A 27,402-nucleotide genomic window follows, 5' to 3' on the forward strand; every position below is an offset into this window, starting at 1 on the left:
TCCGCCCTGTCAGCAACGGGCATCTGTGGCACAGCCCTGGACTGGATTGAGTCCTACCTCTTTGGTCGCTCCTTCCAGGTTGCCTGGGCTGGTAGGGTATCGACACCTCGGTCCCTTGCCACAGGAGTTCCCCAGGGCTCAGTCCTAGGCCCGCTTCTTTTTTCTCTTTACACTCGTTCCCTTGGCCCTGTGATCACTGCACATAGGCTATCCTACCACTGCTATGCGGATGATACCCAACTCTTCATCTCGTTCCCACCATCTGATACACAGGTTTCTGCCCATATCTCTGCTTGCCTGAGTGACATCCAGAGCTGGATGGACAACCACTATCTAAAGCTCAACCCAGGCAAGACTGAAATGATATTCATCCCTGCTAATACCTCTCCCCACCTGGATCTCTCCATTTCCCTCGGGAATACCACACTCACGCCATCACCCAGTGCAAGGAACCTCGGCATGGTGATGGACAGCAGACTGTCCCTTTCCGAGAACATTGCAGCGGTGACCCGGTCATGCAGGTTCTTCCTATACAACATACGGAGAATCTGACCCTTTCTCACCCCCTACTCGACCCAGCTCCTGGTGCAAGCGATGGTTCTGTCCCACCTGGACTACTGCAATTCCCTCTTGGCTGGCCTCCCAGCGTCTGCCATCAGACCCCTCCAACTTATCCAGAATGCAGCAGCTCGTCTGGTCTTCAACCTTCCCAAAAACTCACGTCACCCCCCTGCTTACTTCCCTTCACTGGCTGCCTGTCATGGCTCGCATCAAATTCAAAACATTGGTGCTAGCCTTCCAAGCAGTTAAGGGGTCTTCCCCAGCTTACCTACAAAAAATGATCAGACCCTACACCCCTGCCAGACCTCTTTGTTCAGCCTCCACAGGCCGCTTGGCACCTCCCCCTCTCCGAACCTCCACCTCACGCTCACGACTACTGTCTGTTCTGGCTCCACGGTGGTGGAACAAACTCCCCGTTGAGGTCAGAACTGTAGAATCTCTCCCCACCTTCAAGCGCAAACTGAAGACGCACCTCTTCAAGCAGCACCTCTCCCCATCCCTCCCTACCTCCCTGTGAACCTTAATTGTTGTCTTTGTGATTTACATAGTGTTTCGGCATTTTTAGTTGGCTAGGTAAGCGGTATTTGGATAGTTAAGTTTGGTCCCTTTTGCTTTGTTGTTTGTTTGTTTATTTGTTGATAAAAAAATAAATAAAAATAGGCCCTGGTCCTTACCTTTGATGTACGGGTAGCAATTGAAATTGTACTTCCCTCTAGGGTCTTTCAGCGCACTTATCCCTGGTTATGGGTATGCACTTTGTTGTACGTCGCTCTGGATAAGAGCGTCTGCCAAATGCCAATAATGTAATGTAATGTAATGTAATGAAAGGTTATGTGTGTTCCAGTAGCTGGTGATAATTAAGTATTCTGACTGGCCTGTTCTAATTACATGGTACTATTCACAGAAAACTAGTTAATACATCATTTGCAGATTTTGTAGGCTATAGCATTGTCGCCCACATACTTCCTGGCCAGCAAATGAGTTAAGGAAATGTGTACCTTTTTTTTTTTTTTTTTTTTTTTTAACCAAAAAAAGCCCAAAAAGTAGGTGTTTTGACACGTTACTATGTCAATATGTTACCATTTATTTGATCATTAATATTATTGCATGTGGACTGCATGTCGTCATTACCTCTCATAGTGCATATACAGTACAGTCCAAATATATTTGTTCTGTTGTCCAGCACAATGGCTTCAATGTGGTTTGCCATTTATGTCCATATCAGGTGATCCATGGAGGAATTACATACTTTTATACTGCACAGTCCCTTCATTTTTAGGGGACCAAAAGTAATTGGACAGTTGGCTGTTTCTGATTAGTCAGGCGCATTCAATCGCTTCCTTAGTGCAGGTATAAGAAAGATTTCAGTACCTAGTCTTGGTGAGAACAGAGCCTAGCACTATCATTTCAACAGGAAAATGTAATGTTTCCCTAACAGCCTCAAGTTACCCGACTGATAGCTGATCTGCCCGGGGATGTGAAATATAAGCCTGCTTCTGACAGAATGTGGCATCTCTCGCCACATTAAAAGCGTCTAATTAAGCAATTAGCAGCTTGTTCAAATTCAGGAGTTGCATCTGCGGCTGGAACCAAAACCAGCGTAAACACAGGGGGGCCCCTGAGGACTGAGCCACTGCCTTACAGGTACAGCACGAAAGTCACAAGCAAGCAGACAGCCCAGTCACATGAGCAGCACACACTTCTCTCATTTACAGCAGGCCTGTACCTTTCTCCTTTCGTCATACAGAGACTCCTGCCCCAGGACCTTGGCAGCGTTGGCATTGGGAAACTTCTTCTTCAGATAGGCAGCCACCGTGTCAGCGGACAGAATCTCTCCGGCCTCCACTCGACTGTATATCTGCAAACACGTAAACAGTGCATTGTGGGAAACGTATGCCGAGTGCCGCACATGGGAAAGCAGTCCATCTCCCTGGACAGGTAACAGGGGCTGCCCCTGAGAACAGAACAGAACTGTGTTTCCCTAACACTTCAGAATAGGTGTACAATAATTATTTCAACTGTTATTAAGACTGAGAAAACACACATACTGCACAGCGCTCACACTACAATACAAACACACGCACACAGGAGATACTCACGGACACCATGGACAGGAAGGCTTGGGAGAAGTCATACTCTTCAGCCACGTAGCTCAGCACCCTGAACAAAGCCACACCTGCGTCCACATAACCGTCAGCTTTGTCATCAGTGCTGACGACAAAAACAAACCCAATCCTGAAAAAGGAACACAACAAAAATGCCACTGAGCTCCTAAATTGGCTGGTAAAATGCAAACCAACTCAGACTAAAAGACCAACCAAACAGACAACACTGCTAACGTGCCCTAGCAGGAGTCACAGAGTGTGTGTAAATACACCTCTATGCTAATGCACCCTATTATGAGGCTAGGGGGGCACAGCATATAACACAGAATAGGTGAATAGCACTGTCATCCCACCACAACAAGGTACAGAGTCTGAATGTTGGTACCCTCCTACAGTCCAAACACATGCAGAAGGCTCATGGGAGACATTGAATGGGCCACAGGCATGAACGTGTGAGTGAAAGGTTTGTGGGCCCTGCAATGCATTGGTGACCAGTTCAGTGTGTATTCCCTCATGTCCAATGCATGTTGGGACAGACTCCCGCCTCCCTGCGACCCAGCCCAGGAATAAGCGGTTAAGAAAAAAGACAGACAGACGGATTATTAGGCTTCTCAGAGCGAGATTTATGTTCTCACAGGAGTGACGCGTGGTGCCTGGGGAACACACAGGTAGGGGGGCAGGCTGACACAGACAGGCAGGGAATATCCGCACACAGGCAGGTAGCTCACCTGAGAGGAACCTTGTGCGTGTAGAAGAGCTCGGCCAGCCTCACCAGCTCAGCCGTGTCCTCGTGGGCGGGGTCGATGAACAGCACCTGGGAGCAGACCAATCAGGGCGGGGCACATGCTGAGCATTGTGGGAAGAGATACAGCACCCTAGCAGAGGTTGTGGTAATTTGACTACATGAGTAACCTGCACACTGCGGGCGCACACTGGGGTTTAGGCGGTTAGTCAGAAACTTTAATGTCCACAATGTGGAAAATTGTCTTTGGCTTCACCAGAGTCAAAACGGATTACAAACAAGACACAGAAAAACAGTAGAACTTACAAATAAAGTGCAAAGAAAGGGAGCAGGCTTTCAGGAATGGCTCAGAACAGTCGTATGGTAATGGCGCTCGGCACAAACCCACGGCCACTCACCAGGCTGAAGAGGTTGCGGCGGATCTGGCGGATGACGCCGGGGAAGGTGGCTCGGAGCAGCTCCTGCAGGCTGGAGGGCCAGCTTCGGTACGTAGGGTCCGTCTCGATGTCGTTTATCCACTGGGGGGGAAAAAAAGACAGAGCAAAGGAAAAATACAGATTTAAAACCGAGGAGAAAGAAAAACCTGCAAAAGGCAGTTTTTAATGGTCCCAATTCACCTTCCGCAGCGTTCCACACCCCAGCCAAAGCTTCTCATTCCACAATAAAGCAATGCGGGCGGAAAATAAATAAAGCCACTGACAGGACATAAACTGATCTTCCCAAACCCAAGCCCTTACTTTTTCATTTCAGAAATTTATTTTCAGAAGTGAAGAAAAACAAAAAAAAATAATACCAGAGTTGAAAACACCACCCAGCAGCATCCATGGATTTGATTAAAAATAAGAAAGTTGATTCCTAAAATGGCCACCGCAGTCCTTGCGATCGACATCAACCCTCTTTCTGACACACAGACGCATTATTTTTATTTTATGCGACAGCAAGGCCGTCGTCTACCTGCACATGAATAATGGTAACCGTGATGTAATCATCATCACCATCATGTGAGGCGATGAAAGGAACACATCGATAAGTCTGCAGGAAATTACAGGTGTCAGGGTGATGGGCAATCACACCTCGACTGCACTGCTCTCTTCTAGGGGTGGGACCGTTTGAGTAAAACAGTACATTCTTAAAAGAAAACACCAACATTTTGGGAAATACTTCACTTTGAAGGAGGTGGCCTACTGACTCCGCTAGGCTTCAAGTCTTTATGCTAAGCTAACATGTTTTGCCAACATGGAAATTGAGCCAGTGAATGTCTGGGTAGGTCAAAAAAAAAGGCCTTTTTCCTTTAAATGTTTGCAAAAACTGTAATTGGAATTCTGTATTTGCGTCCTTCAAAAATAACCCTCAGTAATGAGTCAAAGTGCGTATCGCCTGCAAACAAGCTTTATTCTGATCAAAGAGCATTCTGGTACAGGCTGCCTAAGTGAGAGAAGATCCGCTGTGATGCATTCACTCGAGTGAACACAATGACAAATCAGTTTTTAATTGTTTAGAGTAAATTTCAAAATGTTCCACCTGTATAATGTCCTACTCTCTTCAAAATAAACTCTCTCTCCCGCTCTCTCTCACCCTCTCGCTCACCCTCTCCCTCTCTCTCTCTCTCTCTCCCGCTCTCTCTCACCCTCTCTCTCACCCTCAGTTTTCTCTATTGGTCCATACAGTACACTCACACACCACAGCATAAAGCACGCACATTGCAGAAGAACACAGCATAACCCCACAAAATAAAAGAAGAGAACCGGTACTGCTGCTTGCGGTTTACAATAAGAAATAAAACTACTCAATTAGAAAGTGCGTATTTTTCTTGCTTTCTCTGATTTTGTCTCTTTCTGTCAGTTCTCCCTCTGCATCAGCCTTACTTTCTCTCCAAGAGAGAGCTCTGTCATTCTTTCTCTTTCTGTGCTACAGACAGGTCCCTGTGTGCTTTGGATCTGTGTGGGCATACTAATACCCCTCTCCCACCACACCGCCTGCAGTAACCCAGAGAGCACTCACTCACTCACTCGCTCGCTCACTCGCTCGCTCACTCGCTCGCTCACTCACACGCTCACTCACACGCTCACTCACACGCTCACTCACACGCTCACTCACACGCTCACTCACACGCTCACTCACACGCTCACTCACACGCTCACTCACACGCTCACTCACACGCTCACTCACACGCTCACTCACACACACTCACACTCACACGCTCACTCACACGCTCACTCACTCGCTCACTCACACGCTCACTCACACGCTCACTCACACGCTCACTCACACGCTCACTCACACGCTCACTCACACGCTCACTCACACGCTCACATGCTCTCACTCTCTCACACAGGCACACACATGCATGCACGCACACACACCCACACACACACACACACACACACGCGTACTCAAGTTTATAACACATGAAAAATACAAACTGAAGGAAGGAGCAGTTGTGTTTTGCCGGTAGCCATTTAAATTATAATCAAAGAGCGTGCACTCATTTCATTTCCAGAGCAGGCTGCAGCAGCAGACAGGCTGATGAATCCACCCTTCATCCTGGGGACCGAGCAACACAGTAATGCTGTCTGGAGAATGTGAGCATTAATAATTAATATTTCATATTTACTTAGGAGATTACCTCAGGAGACTTCCACAGTGTACACTTTAGTCATTATCAATTTATACAGCAGAGTAATCACTGATGCGCTTCAGGGCTACTGTCCAGATCAAGGGCACAGAAGCAGCAGCGTTCCATCGGGATTCAAACACACTGCCTGACTGTTTGCTCACAAGCTCCAGGCCCTCTTGACATGGAAATGAGAAACCCATGGTCAGATGTCTCAGACCAGCGTCCTCCACAGGTCTCTCAGCTCCAGCCCCTCGGGATCTTGGATCCAGCCCTGCCTCTCTGTGCAGCTGACAGAAACACAGCCATTTGCCGCGTGCTCCCGGGAGGATGAGCCCCCGCGATGCTAACGGTTCTGAAAGCCGCTACCTCCGGCAGGGCGAGTTCTGAGCGCGTGCACCAGCTGCACCAGCTGCACCAGCGGAGACGGATGAGCGCACTGCAGAACTTCAGCGAGACCGAAAGTGACAACGTCCCCCCCGAACGGAGTTTTACCAGTACTGAACAGCACCCTGTCACCGCTGATGTTGTAATGTACGCTGGAGGGAACGGGGCAGTGGAGGCTGGGATAGTTAACCGAAGGCCCCCCGAGCAGAACGCTGAGCCCGGCTCCACGCGTGGCTGTGTGCCGTACGGGTCCAGCACACGCCACCCTGCCCGGGGCGGCTTCAGGGTTCATTAGCGAGGCGAGAGGGAGGGCGGAGGGCGGCCCGGGGTTTAATTCACGCCGGGAGACACACAGGTGTGTGGCACGGTGTCCGTATGCCGGGCACTCACGGTAATGGCGGGATGGCGGATGTCCAGGGCGTAGCCGTCGTCCAGGGGGTGAACGGGCAGTCTCAGCAGACGGCTCTGGGCCTCGCCCTTCAGGCCCAGGCTGAACAGACCCTCCAGGACCCGGGCCTCGCCTCGGATCATGTCCAAAATGCTGCCAGAGACAAGGATGCAGTATAACTTACAGTCACTATTTAATAACAGGGCATTGCTGCCATTTCATTCTCTCAATGTATTTTGCAACTATGACCTGAGAGGAATTTAGTCTAGGTTAATATCTGTAACTGGAAAACCTAGGAAATAGTGGATAGTGAACAGAGCTCTGTTTCACAAAGCAGGATTATGGAGTTAGCTGGATGACAGCACTGAATAAAACCCAGAACTTCACTTCAGTCCATGCTCCAGATTTGGGAGGGTTCTGAGTATTAACTCAGTGCAGTTATCCCGCTAACTTAGTGAGCTTTGTCAAACACGACATTAAGTCTGCTACATCCCCCAAACACTCTCACCTGAAGGGGTTGTGAACGTCTAGATCCACATGGATACCGTTGATAAATAGGCCCGCATCTCCGGGTTGAATCCCCAATGTTTCAGTCAATACCTGGAACACAACAAACATCCCCCATTACGACTGGTCACCTGGAATATAAAAACATCCCCCACCACAAAATCTGAGATCAGATACTCAAACCACCTTGTCTAGCACCAACAATCATTCCACGGTCAAAGTGTCTTAGATCACATTTCTTACCCGTTCCGACATTTGGTCTGAACGGCTGAACCTCTTGACCATGTCTGCATACTTTTATGCATTTAGTTGCTGCCACATGATTGGCTGATATTTGCATTAACAAGCTGGTGGACAGTTCTACCTAATAAAGTGCTCACTGAGTATACATCCCATGACCATTTATCACCCAGGACAGAACATTACTCATAACCATCACTCCATCAGTAGACACATTACCCACATAACCAATCCTTCACTAGGAGGTGCTACACGCTTCACTCCCCACCTTACCCAACCGGGGGAATAGCCTGTAAACGCATAAACACGTTTCACACAGATTTTCATGACTGATACGAATCGTGTCCATCAAGCCACTGAGGTGAGGCTCACAACTGAATAATGGTTTATTCTCACTCTGAATAATTTCGGGAAAATCTTGTGGATGTCTGAAGAAAAGTTTCTTAAAGCTTTTTAAAGAGAGGAATAAAGGAGAAACACAGAAAAGAGAATCAGAGAGAGACTCTGAATCATGATGGCATGAGTAGCAGCTTGTTTCTTTGTTGCATAAGCTCATTAATGACCTCGATATTCTGACGTGATGCAACTCTCGCTGGGTCTAAAAGCCCTGGAGAACACAGACATAGAGTGAAGGGGAGACAGCAGAGCATCTTGGTTTGGTGGGCTCTGAGGAAATGGACAGTCAGAGGCTCCGTCACACACTGCCTGAGAGGCGGCATCCAGACACACCTGACACCTCAAAGACCGGGGATGACTCACAAACTCCCTGCGCTGAGATGCAACACCTCCACATCTCTGATGGAGCTCACATTCCTGCTGCCAGTGAGGTGGAGCAGACTGGAACTGTGCTTAGAAACTTCACGCACGCACGTCACATTACTGTACACACCGCCCTCGTCTCACACAGCTGTGTACGTACAATCCACTGTGTTTAGACTGCAGAAGCTCCCTACACTGTGAACTCACCCTCACTCTTACAAACACACCAGCACACATCGATGCATCCAAGACGAACATGTTTGAAAACGTGCTTTCTTCGCATAGAAAGACTCAGTTTTGAGTACAGCAAGATTAAACTATGGTTATTTATGATCTGAATCATAAAGAAACTGAGTATTCCCAGCCTGGCATGTGAGACCTGGCAGGGCCAGCCTGCTGTTGCTCTAGGTGACCAGCCTGCTGTTGCTCTAGGTGACCAGCCTGCTGTTGCTCTAGGTGACCAGCCTGCTGTTGCTATAGGTGACCAGCCTGCACTCCACCCAATGAAAGCTTGAGTTGTTGCTGGGGAGATGGGTGATAAGGATCAGCCTCCCACTGCTCGCGTGCAGCATTTGATCCAGCAGACGGCATCCCGCTGTCCCCTTTCTGGACCCCGGCGTCTTTGTGCCGCATCACGTCCTGTCTGACTGCCTCCGCCCATGCTTCTGCCATGACTACAGTGTCAGATGACATCCACATGCATGGATGTTCCTGGAGGTGACCAGGTACACCACCCGCAGGGCACAACAGCATTGCCCCGCACCATACCCCAGCCTGCAAACGCCGACAAACGATTCCACACCCACAACGGGCCTTACAGCTAAGAGCATTAAAGCTGTGCAGAGACACTACGGCCGTGTCAAAATAAGAACGTTATCGACGCGTCCAACAGGATGTCAGAAGGGCCGCTGGCGGATGGAACCCCACCTTTTGATTTCCCTCGATTTCTCTCCTCATTTCTTGCTTTACGGCCACTCTGGTCAGGGATCTGCGGGAGGAGGAACACGGGTACAGTCATCGGCGGGTCCCAGCAACACGACGCAATCACAATTTAATTTCCCCAGTCTCGGAGGCCTGCAGACGCTGCTGTTACCACTGGCCCGGGCTCAGCTCTTACCGCCGCGTCAGCACATCCGCTTTATCTTCTGAGCCACAGGCGCTGTAAAGCCATCTCAGAACAGGGAAAATTACAGCGCTTTACCACACCAGCTGGACACTGGCCACACGCCAAGGCCTCTCCAAAAACTTAAACAACTGCTTCCAGAAACTTATCCTCGGGAAAACGTCTTTAGGCCGAGGCGCGGGTCCCAGCTACGTTTCTTCTGTAAGCGTTTTAACCTGCGGCGGAAGCCGAGGCAGTGTGTGCCTTCCAGGCTCTTTCTTCTAGTTGAAATAATGTTGATATCATTGGAAAGTTACAGTTAATTGTCAGCTTGGGTGGAAATGTCTGGCTGATGAAAATACAGAATCACAGGTAAATGTATCAGAGGTGAAGTGGTAACCTGGCTCTACAGGGTCACAGGTAATGTTGCATAGATGATGTAGCTACATGGTTACAGTGGGTCCTACTGTAGGTGATGTGGTGTGAGATTATGTAGTTACGTGGTTACAGTGGGTCCTACTGTAGGTGATGTGGTGTGAGATTATGTAGTTACGTGGTTACAGTGGGTCCTACTGTAGGTTAGATTATGTAGTTATGTGGCTACAGTGGGTCGTACTGTAGGTGATGTGGTGTCACCGGGCTTACCTGGCTTTAGAGGGAAAGTTCTGGCTAAGGTCCCTCAGTAGCTTCAGGGCATCAAACTTGGCTTCAGACATGATTCTGGCAGCTGCCTGGAAACTCAGATCTGCAGAATGGCATTTTACGTAACATCTTCGTATTTATTACTGTATATTAAAAAGGTGAATTTTATGTTACCTTCATTTTTATAACCACAGATTAAAATGCAGCATTTTAATGAAACCTCCACGCAATGAATGCCATACCACAGGTGAGCACGGAGACATAAAACCAGCTAAATCAGAGACAGCACACGTGTTGATGAGTGTTTGTGCGTGGACATGCACAGTAAATGTGTGTAAAGGTGCATGCAGGAGTTAATGTGTGTATGTATGTACAAATTCATGGGTGTATGCGTGCATGAGTTCATGTGTGAATTTAATGTGAAACATTTGTGCCTTAGTGTACACATTGGTGCAGCCAGTCAGTTGGTACTGGCCCTCCTGTTAAATTACATTTAATCTCTCTTTCTTTCATGAGTTTATCTACAAGAAGTCATGGAGGAAAATGTGGCAACCTGATAAGATCACCACTTTCAAGAAGGAGAAAACCGATTGACGTTTGTGTGGAATTCACATCAAGCAAAACGTTTAATAAAAAACACTGGAATCAACGGTTAAGACTATGAAACAAACATAGACTTTACTCAAATTCACTGTTGTTTCCAGTACAAAAACAAATCAGTCAGATGCATTTCTTTCCAAATCAGATATTTTAGAAACGTATCCCTGCAAATATATAGGGTATATATCCAAGTGAGTATATGCAGGTGTATATGCGTGTATATATGCAAATACTAAGCATACAGGTGTACAGGTGTGTATATGCAGGTCCTGAGTATACAGGTGTAAAGGTGAGTATATGCAGGTACTGAGCATACAGGTGTAAAGGTGAGTATATGTACATGCTGAAGTGTACACGTGAGAGAGAGGTATTTTACCTTGCAGCTCCCACACTTTGAGAGGAGCCATGTCATTACTGCTCTCCAGCAGGTGTCTCTGAAGCTCTCCCAGCTGCTTCTGTAATGCAGGGTGAGACTTCCTGCAGGATACAAACATACACAATGACCTTCCATAGGAGACAAACATCTACACAATGACCTTCTATAGGAGACACACATCTGCACAATGACCTTCTATAGGAGACACACATCTACACAATGACCTTCTATAGGAGACACACATCTACACAATGACCTTCTATAGGAGACACACATCTACACAATGACCTTCTATAGGAGACACACATCTACACAATGACCTTCCATGGGAGACACACATCTACACAATGACCTTCCATGGGAGACACACATCTACACAATGACCTTCCATGGGAGACACACATCTACACAATGACCTTCCATGGGAGACACTTCTACACAATGACCTTCTATAGGAGACACACATCTACACAATGACCTTCTATAGGAGACACACATCTACACAATGACCTTCTATGGGAGACAGACATCTACACAATGACCTTCTATGGGAGACACTTCTACACAATGACCTTCTATAGGAGACACACATCTACACAATGACCTTCTATAGGAGACACACATCTACACAATGACCTTCTATGGGAGACAGACATCTACACAATGACCTTCTATGGGAGACACACATCTACACAATGACCTTCTATAGGAGACACACATCTACACAATTACTTCTATGGGAGACACACATCTACACAATGACCTTCTATGGAAGACACGCATCTACACAATGACCTTCTATGGAAGACATGCATCTACACAAAGACTTTCTATAGGAGACAGACATCTACACAATGACCTTCTGCAGGAGGCAGACACATACACACAAGAACTTGCAGCTGCAATCCAACAAAGTTCACAAAGAAAGCAGTGTGGGGCTGCTGGGTGGCTCATCAGTCTGATCACATGTAACCTGTAACAACAGGCTGGCGAGTGGAGGATGGGCTCCTCCTCTATAGCTGGGTTCCTCCCGAGATGTCTTCCCATTAGTTTTTTTTCTCACTACTCTTTGAGGGTTTTCCCCCACTGCGGAGTTCTTCTTTCAGCTCACGTGTTTGCAATTTGGCAGTTTAGAACCATTTCATAATTCTTTCTCTTGTTCTTCTTCTACTTCTACTTCTACTATAATGTAAAAATCACGATACAAATATAAATGTATTTGATTCTGTGGCCAGCAGCCCCACGGAGCGATGCACAGCGGGCCCTGGCACCGCCCGGGGATGGGAGGATTTGAGATGGCCTGGAGTACAACATCTCACCACTGACGACTGATCCCCCTGAATCCTCCCGCTGAGCCGCGCGTGAAGGGTCTTCCGCCGACTCACGTCTGTGTGAGCCTGATTCATGATAACAAGCGGGGGCTGACAGCATATGCTTAGGAGGAGAGCGCACGGCACGGAGTGCTGAAATATACGATCAGCCATTCCAGATTTGGAAGAAAAATGGGGGAAAAAGCACACTGAGCAGCCTTTGTGTAAGGCAGCCGAGGCTTTTAAGTGGAGGAAAACCATTCATTCAAACTGCTGCCACTGCTTTCATCTTCAGTCGGTGAGTGTGCAGGTACTGCTGTGGATATGGATATCACCTCAAGGCTGCATTTCTGCATCTACTGATACTCAATAACAAGTATTTCTGTTTGCACATTGGCAGGACCCTCTAAACATTTAGAATGTATGCAGCCATATTGTTTTAGTGCCCCAGAGCACTCTGGCATTGGATGGGTTAAGTCACACTCACTTTTGGCCCTTGTGGGTTATATTTAATGGACATTTGCCAGAATAATTGAATAAATATGTTACTACTCATTTACTAAGTATTACTAAATCATAAGTGCAGATGCACATGGAGGATAACCCACCAACAACCCCCTCCCCCCCACCCTTGCCCCTTTCAAGACACACCACTCACTTTAATTTCTTGAACAGAAAGCCGTGCACTTCGTCATCTTCATCTTCCTCAGCATTTGGTGCGGCTTTTGAGTCTGAAGTCAATTAAACATGGCGGTTAGGTGACTCATGTCAGTTAGTCAGACATAAACACAGCTCTTATTAGGGCACAATACATACAATAGTGCACAATACATGCAATTGCTCTACAGAATAAGCTGATACCATTATAATGAAAAGAAAAGGACAAACAAGGTGCAGTCTGATGGCTCATCCTGTTGAGGCACTGTCGTGGAAGGGCCACAAAGCCTGGCCCAAATGTGACCAGCATGTGACCAGCATGTGCCCAGCAGCCCCACTGTGCACTGGTCACTTTTGGGAGGGTACGGTCCAGATTCCATACCAGGCCTTGTGGCCCATCCACCACAGTGCCTGATGAAAAACTGGTTTAAGCAGGTGGTTTCAATGTTGTGGCAGATTGGTGTACAAATACTTTTTTTTTTTTTTATTGATGAAAAAACAGCTAAAATTGGCGTTTCTGTGTGGACAGTGGAGAGGCTGTAGGTGAGGCCCTGAGCCCTGATTTGATGGGAGATGTTCGCCGCGCCCACAAAAGCCTACACATGAGACTGGGGAAAGGATGGTTATAATACCATAGAATAAATAATAATAATAATAAGAAGACAAAGACACCTTTCACTTTTGTATCATCCACTGCTTTGTACTCTGTGCTTTTGATGGCCAGTTCAACCCCATATCCAGAGAGCCGCATCTTTCCCACCTTCTCTTCCTATGAGAGAGAGAGAGAGAGAGAGAGAGAGAGAGAGAGAGAGAGAGAGAGAGAGAGAGAGAGAGAGAGAGAGAGAGAGAGAGAGAGAGAGAGAGAGAGAGAGAGAGAGAGAGAGAGAGAGAGAGAGAGAGAGAGAGAGAGAGAGAGAGAGAATATGAGAAACTTTTCTGGGTGGCACGGATGGTGCAGTGGGTAGCACTGCCGCCTCACAGGAAGGAGGTCCTGGGTTTGAATCCCGGGTACTCCGGTTTCCTCCCACAGTCCAAAGACATGCAGGTTAGGCTGACTGGAGAGTGATTGCTGATTGCCCGTAGGTATGAGTGTGTGAGTGAATGGCCGCCTGTAGCGTAGTGGTTAAGGTGAATGACTGGGACACGCAAGGTCGGTGGTTCTATTCCCGGTGTACCCACCATAATATCCACACAGCCGTTGGGCCCTTGAGCCCTTAACCCTGCATTGCTCCAGGGGAGGATTGTCTCCTGCTTAGTCTAATCAACTGTGCGTCACTCTGGATAAGAGCATCTGCCAAATGCCAGTAATGTAATGTAATGAATGGTGTGTGTGCCCTGTGATGGACCGGCGACCTGTCCAGGGTGTATTCCTGCCTTTCACCCAATGTATGCTGGGATAGGCTCCAGCCCCCCTGTTCAGGATAAGCAGGTTAAGATAATGGATGGAAGAATGGATGGTGTCATTCTGCAGGGAGACAATGGACTTCAAAAGAGGGATCTTCAATTATTTGAAGTATTATCATGCCTGATCATCAGTCTTATTGATAATGAATGAATGAATGAATGAATGAACAAACAAATTAACGGAATTGGGACATTATTATGGGTCAAAAGCCACCTTATGCACAAGACATGCATACAATCGAAAAATGGATACTCTTATTTCATTATTTCTTTATTAATTTCATTCAAGTACATATTTTTGCAATTCATGCAGACATTCAGCATTTCTCCTGTGGAGAAAACTATCAGGCGAATTAGGTATTAAATTCACCTTCACTGCCAGTCTGTGCTAAATAGCCTGGAGGAGAATATCCGTGCGGAGAAGCCTTCCTCCGCATTTACAGTTCAAAGTCCAGATATCTCTTCCTGTGCTCTTAAAATATTCTAACATATTCCCACAAACCTTTTTTTAACGAACTAGCGATCGTAACACTGCAATATGAAGACACAGTCCCACTCTTTTCTCTGTGGTCTTAAAAATCAGCTTCAAAGCCAGAGGAAGCTTCCGGTAACAGGGTAAATTTATCTCTCTTATGTCTCTTCTTTCACACAGGCTGACTCATGGACTCACAATTAACATGTTATCATAAATTAATTCTGTAATTCCTCAAAGCCTTTTTATCCCAAACTAGCCGACTCTGCTGTGTGGCTGCAGCGTTATGATGAAAGCAGGAGAGGCTCTGGGAGAGGCAGGCGCACACAGAGGCCCCTGTGCACCTGCATACCTCCAGCACACTCAGCGGTCTCCTGGGAAGGGTTTGGAGCAACTTACTGGAAGTTCTCAAAGCCCAATAGAGATAGGTAATTAAACGATTCCTTTTAATAGGAACCTCAATCAGCTCTTTATTGTTGCGGATTCACTGTAACTATTTGCACTGACACTTGAACAAATGAGAAGACATAATGTGTGGTCTGGGACTGGCACATTGACCTTTGAACCCTGTGTTTTGATTGGCTGAGCTCAGCACCTCATCCCCTTGAAATAGCTCCACAGAGACATTCATTTTCTTCTTTCAGACACAACAGCACCAATAAGATTAGCACAAAATTACAGAACATAATTGAGAGAAAAACAATGACATTTTCAATTGACTGAAAACACACAGAGCCAATACGGGTTATTTCAAGATTGAGCATGTGCATATTGTGAAATTTAGAATGCAGAATAGGCAGAATGGGTCCCCCCCCCACCCCCCCAGAAAAAAAAAACATGAAGATGAACTCCCCTGCCCACAAGATAAAAATGAAAAATATTTATATCAATTCAGTGAAACTGTGAAAGCCTGACCATGTATCCGTGAACTCTTTTGTTCATGTTTAACACTGCTTTTCAATAATGAGAACATTTTCAACTGTAAGCATGACATTACCAAAGCTCAGTGTGATAAGGGTATCAGCTACCTAATGAATGCATCCATTTCCAGAGAGGTTATATTCTGGCCTTTTACTGGAAGAAATATGCCACCCCACAGCTCTGTGACATCATCACTTTATTATCTTTATTAATTCAAGGCAGGAGGCTACAGTTTTTACAGCTGTACAGCTGCCAATATAATATTCAGCAGCGCTAATAAAGCTGCAGGCGAGCTGATTATTCCCCTGTGCACACTCAGCACAAGCTCATAACAACATGTACACACTCATAAATATTGACTGTATATTACATGGACCTATATTCTTCCCCCATAGCTTGACTCCTTAGTATCTCTCAAAGCCGGAGTACCCAAGTTTACCATGTACAGTACCCATACCAAACCTCCCAGACAGATGTTTTTCACCACCATTTAACACTTTTCCATTTTCATTAAAAATAACTTAAGTTAAATTAAGTGCTAAATTGTGCTAGTTTGTAATTAAAGCAGTTAGGTTGGCTCAAGGATGTTTCCCCCTAAGCAATTATTTGCCATTGTTAATAGGCCAATTAAAAACTGGCAACATTTACTTTGTCACATCTACAAAATTTCAGAAAGAATGCGTTTTGTCTGGCATGGTAAAACCCAAAGCCAATGAGAGGTGAGGCATGGCGTCAGTACTCACCTTCACAAAGTGGCGCAGGACGTAGACTAGCTTCCGCTCTCCAGCCTTCTCAGACAGCAGCTTGTGGAAGGTGTTGAACTTTTTGGTGCCGATTTCGGCGTAGAGAATAGCCACGGGCAGATCTGTCATGTTACCTCCAGGGTACTTGTGGTCCATCTTATACAGGTAAGGCTTCGGCCTGCAGACCAGAGGGAACCGAAAAGACTCTTCAGATGCCTTCACAAACTGTGCGGTTTTGCTATCCACAATAAATATTGAATATAGAGGTAAATGATAAATGGCTGGCATTTATATAGCACTGTACAATTGATGCTTCTCATTCACCCATTCACACACACACTCACACACCAACGGGGATCGGCTGCCATGCAAGGCACCAACCAGCTCGTCAGGAGCAATTAGGGGTTAGGTGTCTTGCTCAGGGACAATTCGACACAGCCCGGGTGGGGGATCGAACCGGCAACCCTCCCGACTGCCAGATAACTGCTCTTACCGCCTGAGCCAATTGTTAATTTCCATACAATATGACCTTTCCCCTCAAAACAGGACATTCAGAACGGGTGAATGTTTGTTCCAAAACACAACACACATTTTTAAGAGGCCAGTTTAGTACTGTAAATAGGAATGCAACGAGATTATAACACAGGTTATGTTGAGCATACTGCAGGCATCACTCTCTAGAATGTGCACAGTATACCGTTACACGTTCAGCAAATCTAAAGACACACTAGGATCTGGTTATTGTAGAACAATCATAATAGTGATATACAATTTGGCTCCTTTACCAATTTCAGCCAAAAGTCATGTTTAGAGACATTTTCCCCCACCATTGTGCTACAGAATTTTGTTTAAATTCCACAAATTCCCATGCAAATTCCCCAGGAACCATGCAGTAAGCTACCTGCCTGCTGCAGCCTTCAGAAGCTTCTTCACCTCCTTGGTGCTGCAGGTGTGCTGGCCATGGATGGAGACGAAGGCGGAGCAGCCTTCCGGCGGCGGCTCGTCATTGGCTATCTTTTGCATAGGAGAACAATGTGGAGTCCAATCAGCTTGTTTGACCCACCCAACAAACAGAAACAGCCAATGGAATTATCATGACACCCTACAGAGAGAACGCCTGACCACCTCATCCTGAGACATGGCAATGTTTCAGCTATCTTCGAAATGATTCAACATTTCAACCAGCTGGGTGAGTATGCACTTTTCTGCAAATGGCCAGACATTATCATTATAATGGCTTGCAATTATATTGTGCTTTCCCAGACTGATTTTAGCCAATTAAACTGGGGGATAATTAGGTTGAGAGAATTTAGCCAGGATACTGGGGAACCTCCCTACTCTTTGCGATCAGTTGTGGGATATTTAATGACTGCAGTGACTCAGGACCTCGATTTAATGTCTCATCCAAAAGACAGAGTCTCGTTCTGCAGTGACCCCTTCACTAAACTGGGGCATTGGGCTTTATTTGAGCGGAGGAAAGATCAACCAAGCCCATACCTGCTTAACATTGTTATTACTATTATTTTGCCATTTTGGTTTACTTTCTTCTCGCACCGGACTGGGGAAAACAAAATAATATAGTATAGGACAGTACACGTCATAATTAAGAGGTTAAAGCTGGCAGATTTTCTGCCACTAGATGGTCAATACACTTCAAACATTACAATTCTGTCCCTATATATTTTGAGTGTTTCTAAATCTCATGAACACAATCTAGTGAAAGGAAATCAATCACTGCCACAGATGTGATGAGTAACATGTAACTGTAAAAGAAAGAGGGAGTCAAAGAAAGATTTGTGTGTCACAGCTTAAGGAGTTATTAAAGGGCTGTCAGTTACAATGCAGACAGTGGAAAAAAAGAGAATACGCATGCGAATGTTTTTAAGGTTTTTAACAACCTTGTGTGCCTGACTGAAACATTTCCCATGACTAATAACTCAGACAATGTTACTCCATGAGTGCATTTTTGATGACGTAGAGTGTGCAATTCCCTCACAGAGAAGGTGTTGTTTTCTTCTTGTGAGTTTGTTAGCTGATTTGCCACCATATACTGTCTGTTCCCAGAGGCACTGTCACAAGATAACATTGTTTGCGGCATAAAATACTGACTAAACATTGATTCTGGAGTCAGTGTAACTATAAAAATTATCCGAAAATAAAAATTGCACAACCTAGTCAATGTTTTCCCATCGAATTGCAATGGATAAAAAAAGTCTGTGAAAGAGCTTAATGTAATGAAATGATCCTACTCATGTTTTGACTATACCAACCATCGGAGTTGGCAAGAGGGTCTCCAAAGCGGCGTCACTAAACTCAATGAATTTCTCTGATATACGTGCTTTCCCAAATACCTTCAAATCCATCCGTGTTCTCTATCAGTTAAAACAAGCAAAGGACAAGAACCACAAAGCCATCTGTCTCAAAGCAAATAAAGTTCATGTAATGCAATCAGAATTGTTGACAACATCTTAGCATCTCCATCTGAGATTCCCAAGCTGTAAGCCAAACCCACTGAAGCCCACTGTTTTAGTAACACTTATCTCGACAGTACCTGTTGGAACGCGTGCACAGCAGGTGAGAAGGCTCTCAGGGACAGGGAGAATTTAAGGAGGCTTGACTGCAGGTCAGTCACGAACTGACCGGCCTTCTTGATGATCAGGTTGTAGTATGAGCGGATAGACTCTAAAAGAAAGACAGAGAGTATCACACACTGTATGGGAGAACGGAGAGCATCACACACTGTATGGGAGAACAGAGAGCATCACACACTGTATGGGAGAACGGAGAGCATCACACACTGTATGGGAGAACAGAGAGCATCACACACTGTATGGGAGAACGGAGAGCATCACACACTGTATGGGAGAACAGAGAGCATCACACACTGTATGGGAGAACGGAGAGCATCACACACTGTATGGGAGAACGGAGAGCATCACACACTGTATGGGAGAACAGAGAGCATCACACACTGTATGGGAGAACGGAGAGTATCACACACTGTATGGGAGAACGGAGAGCATCAGACACTGTATGGGAGGAGAGGGAGTACACACACTGTATGGGAGAACAGAGAGTACACACACTGTATGGGAGAACAGAGAGCATCACACACTGTATGGGAGAACAGAGAGCATCACACACTGTATGGGAGAACAGAGAGCATCACACACTGTATGGGAGAACAGAGAGTACACACACTGTATGGGAGAACAGAGAGCATCAGACACTGTATGGGAGAACAGAGAGCATCAGACACTGTATGGGAGAACAGAGAGCATCACACACTGTATGGGAGGAGAGAGAGTACACACACTGTATGGGAGGACAGAGAGTACACACACTGTATGGGAGAACAGAGAGCATCACACACTGTATGGAAGGACAGGGAGTATCACACACAGTCTGGGAGAACAGAGAGCATCAGACACTGTATGGGAGGACAGGGAGTATCACACACAGTCTGGGAGAACAGAGAGCATCAGACACTGTATGGGAGGAGAGGGAGTACACACACTATGGGAGAACAGAGAGTACACACACTGTATGGGAGAACAGAGAGTACACACACTGTATGGGAGGAGAGGGAGCATCACACACTGTATGGCATTCCTGTGTGGTTGCAGTGGCACAAGTTGTTTTAGATCAACTAATACAAATGGGTCCTTGTCAGAACACTGAATAGTACAACTCCTGAAAATAGTATGGAGATATGCTATTAGATAATCAAATAAAGCTTTTTCCCCATTTCCCATTCATATCAGGACATTATCTGAAATTAGTCAGGTTGCTCAAATCTTATACAAGGGTAGAACAGCAGAACCCAAAAGGAGAATCAAACCTTTGTTCCTTTGTCACAAGCCTGACTTGCTTGTGATAATAATTCCTCATACTCTTTTACAAATTCATAAACCACACTGTGTGATGTGACAAAGCTGCCCTGGCACCAGACAAATGAGCAAAATCCCGATGAAATGAGTCAGAGGAAATGATTATAATCGAGGAAAGACTATGAAATCAAACGGTTTCATTTCTGTCATTGTGCTGAATCATTCTGAATGACTTGCCAGAATATGAAGTAATGACAATAAATGCCAAGCTGGAATTCTGTATAAATGCTGAGCTCACAAAATTGTTGAAAAATAAAACCTGTCTCTTTTCATACAATTCATTATTTCACCTAGCTAAATAAAAATGGAATAATATGCCCCCTTAGAGACACCAACTTACCGCCATTCTTGTACACTGTTAGTTCTTTCACAGTATCAACAAACTGCCAGAATTTGTCTTCACCATCTTCTGCAATAAATTCACTGGGGTGGACCAAAAAATAAGCAAGCTTTAGCTGACTAAAAATGAATGTGAGAAAATTCAGGATCTACAACAGTAACAACAACAACATAAAATACTGATTGTATGTACAGGACACTTAACAGGCTATATGTTAAAGAACTTGCATTGTATTTGGTAATAAATTAAGTTTACAGTCTGCCATGGGCTGTACCATGGGTTATAGAGACAAGACTTCTAGAATTATTACAAAAAGATCATTTTTGTTTCTTAAAAAAATAAAATATTCAAAAGAGCTAAAGTAAAGGCTCAAACATCACAGATTGCCTGTTAGTCAGAATGTAAATGTAAATTAAAAGTTTGAATGAAGCAAATTACTTCCCATTATACCTTGTCTCTAGCAGAAGAGGTGTGATGGGCCACTTGGCATTCAAGCTGGTAGTGACGCCTTTGGATGCAGCATGGGCGTGATAGCACGTCAGCGGGAGCACCAGCAGCAAGAGGCAGCATCTCATTTTCAAATGCTAAAATAACAGTGGAACGGGACACGCACATATGTGACTTAGATGTCTAAAGAAACCACAGAGCTCTAGTTTCCTGAGGCACCACTCACAGAAAAACATACGTATGTACACACGTTCAACTGTTTGCCGCACACTCCACCAGAGTTAAGAACCATTTATTCACACAACATTGTACATTGGGCTAGCTACCAAAAGGAAGATAAAACTTAAAATAGGCTACTGTGCTTCAATGGAAATTGGAGACATGTGTTCTGGATTTACAGGCAGGGCACAGTAGTTGTAGGCCACCTTGAGCGAGGTACTTGAGTGAATTGCTTCTGTGTAAATTCGGGCAATTAATTGAGTATGCTAAATGTAAAGTCGACATGTAATTGTATATAATTTCATAAGTGTGGGAGTTATGCGTTCCAATATTTAAGTTTCACCATTTAAGGTCACTCGCTAGTGTAAAACTTGGTTTGATAAGGATGAGTGTCCTTTAGGAATTACAATTCAACTTTTAGTTCGGCCCATAACTAAAAAAGCTTCATCATTTACTTCAATTGTTATTTTATTTCAGCGGCAATTGTCATTACTTACACGTCTAGCCTACTTTCATTATCAGTGTGTTGTGACTATTTTTCAAGTTCTTGTCTCTAAGTTACAGGACTGAAATTGAATGAGATGGCTAAAATGTTACGTAGTTTTCCCAAAACAGCCAGACACCCAGAACGCATTGTAATTACAGTCTTCCACTTACTGCTAGCAATCCGATGCCACGTAGTGGTACGCTAACGAGACAATTAGCTACTGGATAAAGCAGACACGAAGTACAAAGACACGAAGCGGTATTTCGTGTTCTAACCAGGAAAGCCAGTTATACAGTATCCCAGATTCAGATCCCTGAGTAGATATAAAATAAGGGCAAGTTCCAATGATCGCTCTGCATAATCTTTCATGGACCGATATAGCCGGCCGGCTCAATAGCTAAGATTGAAGACACCAGCCTTCAATGGAAGACACATAATAGTTTACTAATAGTGACTGTAATGCAGTTAACTGCCTAATCTCATACAAGCCATGGGGAGCAATAAAACAGTTCAGTTAGTAAACATTAGCACACTGTTATCAGTACTTGAGCAACTGAATCTACAAAGTGTTGTTCTTACCCCGGTTTTACTGGCCGGTGCCATTTTTGGGTCTTCTCTCTTTAATTTAGTCTCCGCCTACCCCCACGTTTTCTCGGCAATCCGTAGCCGCAGAAAATATAGAATAATTTCAGAGATGTGCAGGTTAACCAGCGACACGAATATACGAACTCATGCAAATAATATACTACATAGCACTTAAGAGGAGGCTACATTAGCTATTTACGCCTTGGGTTTTTCTCAGGCATCCATGCGGACAGCTACAAAAATCTTTTGCGGTAGATTCAGTGGCTACCATATACGACACAAGAAATTGCTATTCGTGAACTTTGCAAATTATAAAAAGGATGTCCTAGTCTGTCGGCTTACTATTTATTATTTTTGTCCCACTCTCACATCCTCAATAAAGTTTAACAGAGAATGAACTGTTAACAGTTTTCCTCCAGTTCCGGGGTATGGACGGTAGACTCTTATAATAAAAGATAACGGTAGCCTAATTAATAGGCGACCTATGCAATGTGTGTTAAAACATTGGAAATGACGTATTCAGATACTGGCATGAAATTTCCCGACTGCAAATCAGTTCCAAAGGCTCAAATTAATGTTGAACCCCAAGGACTTCGCAGACGAATATAGCCTAACTATTAACTTTTTTTGGTCGGCCTACATACTTAATACTCGTGAAAATGTTGCACTTGGTAAATTCCTTTTAACGACTCATGACACATGAACTGTCTTGCGCTTCTGTGCTTACTAATTGTATTCGCAGCTGTAATGACTGCTATTAAAGGGGGGCGGGGTTCATCGCGTTTTTAGTAATTCATTTATGTGAGGCACAAGTGCACTTACTTGAGAGCTTGGAAAGCGTTGCCTTGATATAAAAGCCTGTGTATTGCGAATGTATCCTGTACTGCGGAATTATTATTATTATTATTATTATTATTATTATTATTATTATTATTATTATTAGAATGCGACGTACCTCCCTCTCTCTGAGTGCACATACACAGACACACAACTTGATCATCGTTATTCTCCCCATTGGCAGGATGTATCATTGGATACGATTAATGATTAAAATTTACTGGAAATACAAAGGTGAACTTAAAACCTAAACGTGTCAACAATTGGCGAATGACTGAATGAGAGTTTGGGAAGGAAACATTTATGTGACCCGCAGGGATTCTTCAGGTGCCATGAAACGCATCCTGCTCTTCCCCGGTTGAAGATTCTGAAGCAGTCAGTTGCTGTGAATCTTAAATACAGTTCGAAGACTGTCAATGTCTAGTTCTCGCAGTGGGCTCTGTCCCGCGGCGGCAGAGTTTGATTGGGCGATCATATTTGTTTTAATCATCTGCGCTATGTCGTATTTTTCGGGGTGCCCATTGGGTACCTCGTAAATACGCGAATTACGATTGGTTGAATTTCCGTCGCACAAGATTAACTGGCCTATTGGTTAATTACAGGAGGCTTGTAATACTGCATTTTCAACTGCTTTTCGATACATTTCTGAGCATGAGTTTTTCTGGTCTGTGCAGATTGTGACGCCGGACCATGCAGATGCGCGATACCCCTAAGAGGTTTTTAATAAAAACAGGACCACATCCGTGGAATTAGAACATGTTTCAAGATTACGGAATAAAAACACTGGATTAACGGTGTAACGAGGTTGAGAGTGTTTGCAAATTTTAATTTAAAAACTGTGACCAGTGTTTCAATAAATCTCAGTATATTGGGACAGAAAATAAACTGGTTACGATGAACGCATCGCTGAATTGTTTGACAATGATGCACGCGCTCTGGATTATGCTCCATGTGAAGCTAGATTGAGACTGGCGTCTCTCGAAGGGAGTGTATTTCTACTTATACAAAAAGAGAAACTGCAAGAATACGTGGAATGGTCAACATAATGTTGTATTTCTGTTGGATTAAAAAGACGTCGACAAATGATACCAAGAGGCTGGCTTCAGGTGTTTGCTCGCGCTGCAGCATTCACCTCACGGAAACACCGTCTGTCAAGTTCAACTAATATCCGAAGAGAACTATGTGAATTGTAAGATACAGTTAGCCTTTTCTGTTTCATTTGTGAATATTTTTGGGGAAAGTTTTCCATGTAGAACCACTTGTACATACCTCGCGGTTGCCTCAGAACTTTGATGTGTGTACCTTCACAGATAGTGTCTTGAGATGACCCAATGATTTCCAGATATCAACGCACTGATATCACTGATTCGTGACCAAAACGACCTATGACGGCAACTGCATTCAGTTATGGTATGCTGTGCTATGGCTTTCTGCTTCTGCGACCGAAAGAGTTGGTAGGTACAGTGTGTAGCAGGTAGAGACTGCGTGTTATCTGTTTATATGCTACGTATGGCATGAAAAGCACCCTCGCGCTGTCATGGATGATAAATCCAATAAATTGATATTAGTTCCAATTTTAGCTGTTCTTTTTGTAATGATAGGATATCAGTATATTTGCCCAGCTGGCAGTAACTCTTGCCACTTTAGGGCTGTAGAGAAGTTGAGGGGGGTCAGTCCTCCGTCAACCCAGTATCCGCAAAGCGAGGACTTTGATCGGGACCAAGAGCTGGAAGACGATGGCCCTCCTAAATTTCAGTACAGATTCAACTTCACCGAGCGGGACCTTACTCGACACGTGGACTTCGACATCAAAGGAAACGACGTGATTGTGTTTCTCCACATTCAAAAGACCGGTGGAACCACGTTCGGAAGACACCTTGTCAGGAATATTCGTTTGGAGCAGCCGTGCGACTGCAAACCCGGTCAGAAGAAATGCACGTGCCACCGGCCAGGTAAAGAGGAGTCCTGGCTCTTCTCGAGATTCTCTACGGGCTGGAGCTGCGGTCTGCACGCGGACTGGACGGAGCTCACCAACTGCGTTCCGGTCATCATGGACAAGAAGGAGGCGCAGAGAAACCGAAGGTAGGCTAAACGGCAGGGCTGACTACTGACAATAGGCAATGTGTATAGTATAGCCTGTTCCATTGATGGGTACAGGACCAATACCTACACAATTCTGGTTAAAGGTGAGGGCTATAATTTAGAATAAACAACGAATTCAATAAGAAAGCATGTTTCAGGCAACTGTAAGCTTTGTGTAAGATGGATATGCCCCCTCTAACATTGCTGGCTTGATCAAAGGGTGGTGAAACTCACGGAGGCACCGTTAAATTCCACAGAGGGTGTTAGATTCCTCTGTGCATCTGGTGACAGATTTATCAAATTTTTGAACCGTGAAAAAAGTGTATGTATTGAATGTTCAGGAAAAATTTGAAATGTATTAAACGTTTTCATATACATTCTGTTCTTTCTGTTCGCATTTTTTTAAATTAACAGAATAATAGTAATAACAATAAAATAATCATTTTTGAAATGCAATGTTACATTTTAGCAACTATTTGGCACATGATTTTACTTTTCAAATTCTCTCTTCCATACACATTTTAAAAACAACAAAAAAAACCTTTTTTTAGATCTTATATTTCATAGTGGCAGTGACTGTTTTAGAGATTACACGCACACACATTATGCCAACCATTCAGATTAGTCTGGTATTTAGCATCGATCGCCTACAGGGTAGTATAGTATATAATTTTCGGTAGAGGTTGCAGAAAGGATATTGTTTTAAAACAATGTTATCTTGTATTTCATAAAGCTGAGAGTAAGGCCACATTAATCCAAAATATTTTAGGATTACATTTTATGTCTGTGAGCAGTTCTGCGAACCTTTCCCAGTATAAGGAAGCTGAATTATTTTGAATAATTTACTGTCAGTTCAAGCCAATTATTAGAAGTGCAAGGTAAGCAAGATATGGGCTGGCCCCGCTAGCACGATAGACAGTTCTGTTGGCTGTGCTTGAATGACTTTCAGTTACTCAAGGAGAGGAAAATACTGTGGATCCAACAGATTTAATTATAAATATTATTATGATTATGATTATGATTATGATGATATTTTTCCGATGTCCGTGCAATTCCTTTTGAGGACCCTGATGATCATGATGTTCCTTCCTCCCTCTCAATCAAATAAAGCCCTTCCCTTGATGGTTTAATGTTGTTGAAAACCCGTATTTAAATGTGCGAATATTTGTTTGCTTGTGTTAACGCAATGCAGGGTGTGCTCATGTATCCGTTATCTCCATATTGCTAAAATGGTTTAAAATGGTGAACATATGATATGCTCTTTAATGTTCCGCTTGACCGTTTGGTAGAGCATATCATGTGTTTTCCGTGGCCCTTTACTTGGCGATTACATTAAAGGGTTTTTAAGCTTCCTCAAATAATACTCAGTGGCCAGCGGTCATCTTCAGCATCTTCAGAATGTAGTGGCACACTCATTTCACCTGTCACTGCTATGGAGCCCACTCCATTTAGCTTGACGACGGCGCTTCAGGTCTATTTGTTAGTGCTCTGATCTCACTGATTACATTATGGGGTTATGCACATGACGGGGTTATTACATTACATTACATTACATTATTGGCATTTGGCAGACGCTCTTATCCAGAGCGACGTACAGTTGATTAGACTAAGCAGGAGACAATCCTCCCCTGGAGCAATGCAGGGTTAAGGGCCTTGCTCAAGGGTCCAACGGCTGTGCGGATCTTATTGTGGCTACACCAGGATTAGAACCACCGACCTTGCGTGTCCCAGTCATTTACCTTAACCACTACGCTACAGGCCGCCCCGTTATGCGGTTATGGGGTTAGGCATTCATTCATCATGATGGGCATTGATACGTCCAACATTAATACGGTCTTAAATCAGTAGATTTAAATGTTTAAATAATAAGAATGAATGGTTTGCTTACAATTTTGGACAGGCTGTGGTGGGAATGAACTTAAGCCTTTTGGTACTGTGAATCACTGCGAAACTGCTGGCCAACCTGAGGGTCTGACCTTTAAGCC

General features: G+C 44.6%; 2 protein-coding genes across 3 annotated transcripts in view; one reads left to right on the plus strand and one right to left on the minus strand.

Annotated features, from left to right (window-relative positions):
• Window positions 1–22,557, minus strand: part of uggt2 (UDP-glucose glycoprotein glucosyltransferase 2) — a 51,155-nt gene extending 28,598 nt beyond the window's left edge. For both annotated transcript variants that reach the window (XM_061226597.1, XM_061226596.1), the window contains exons 1-17: window positions 22,493–22,557; window positions 21,211–21,344; window positions 20,761–20,843; window positions 19,082–19,212; window positions 17,432–17,544; window positions 16,531–16,708; window positions 13,663–13,759; window positions 12,992–13,064; window positions 11,024–11,124; window positions 10,051–10,150; window positions 9,231–9,291; window positions 7,306–7,397; window positions 6,800–6,950; window positions 3,807–3,926; window positions 3,395–3,480; window positions 2,661–2,796; window positions 2,288–2,419 (exon numbers count right to left, since the gene is read on the minus strand). In XM_061226597.1, the coding sequence (XP_061082581.1) occupies window positions 2,288–2,419; window positions 2,661–2,796; window positions 3,395–3,480; window positions 3,807–3,926; window positions 6,800–6,950; window positions 7,306–7,397; window positions 9,231–9,291; window positions 10,051–10,150; window positions 11,024–11,124; window positions 12,992–13,064; window positions 13,663–13,759; window positions 16,531–16,708; window positions 17,432–17,544; window positions 19,082–19,212; window positions 20,761–20,843; window positions 21,211–21,344; window positions 22,493–22,516 (1,812 nt within the window). In that variant the 5' untranslated portion in view covers window positions 22,517–22,557. The remainder of the gene's footprint in view (window positions 1–2,287; window positions 2,420–2,660; window positions 2,797–3,394; window positions 3,481–3,806; window positions 3,927–6,799; window positions 6,951–7,305; window positions 7,398–9,230; window positions 9,292–10,050; window positions 10,151–11,023; window positions 11,125–12,991; window positions 13,065–13,662; window positions 13,760–16,530; window positions 16,709–17,431; window positions 17,545–19,081; window positions 19,213–20,760; window positions 20,844–21,210; window positions 21,345–22,492) is intronic.
• A 1,895-nt stretch (window positions 22,558–24,452) lies between these two features.
• Window positions 24,453–27,402, plus strand: part of LOC133116298 (heparan-sulfate 6-O-sulfotransferase 3-B-like) — an 84,362-nt gene continuing 81,412 nt past the window's right edge. Inside the window, exon 1 of the mRNA XM_061225736.1 lies at window positions 24,453–25,417. Coding sequence (XP_061081720.1) covers window positions 24,873–25,417 — 545 coding nt within the window. The 5' untranslated portion in view covers window positions 24,453–24,872. The remainder of the gene's footprint in view (window positions 25,418–27,402) is intronic.

Source organism: Conger conger, chromosome 17 (genome assembly GCF_963514075.1).
Source record: "Conger conger chromosome 17, fConCon1.1, whole genome shotgun sequence".
In the NCBI taxonomy this organism is placed as follows: Eukaryota; Metazoa; Chordata; class Actinopteri; order Anguilliformes; family Congridae; genus Conger; species Conger conger.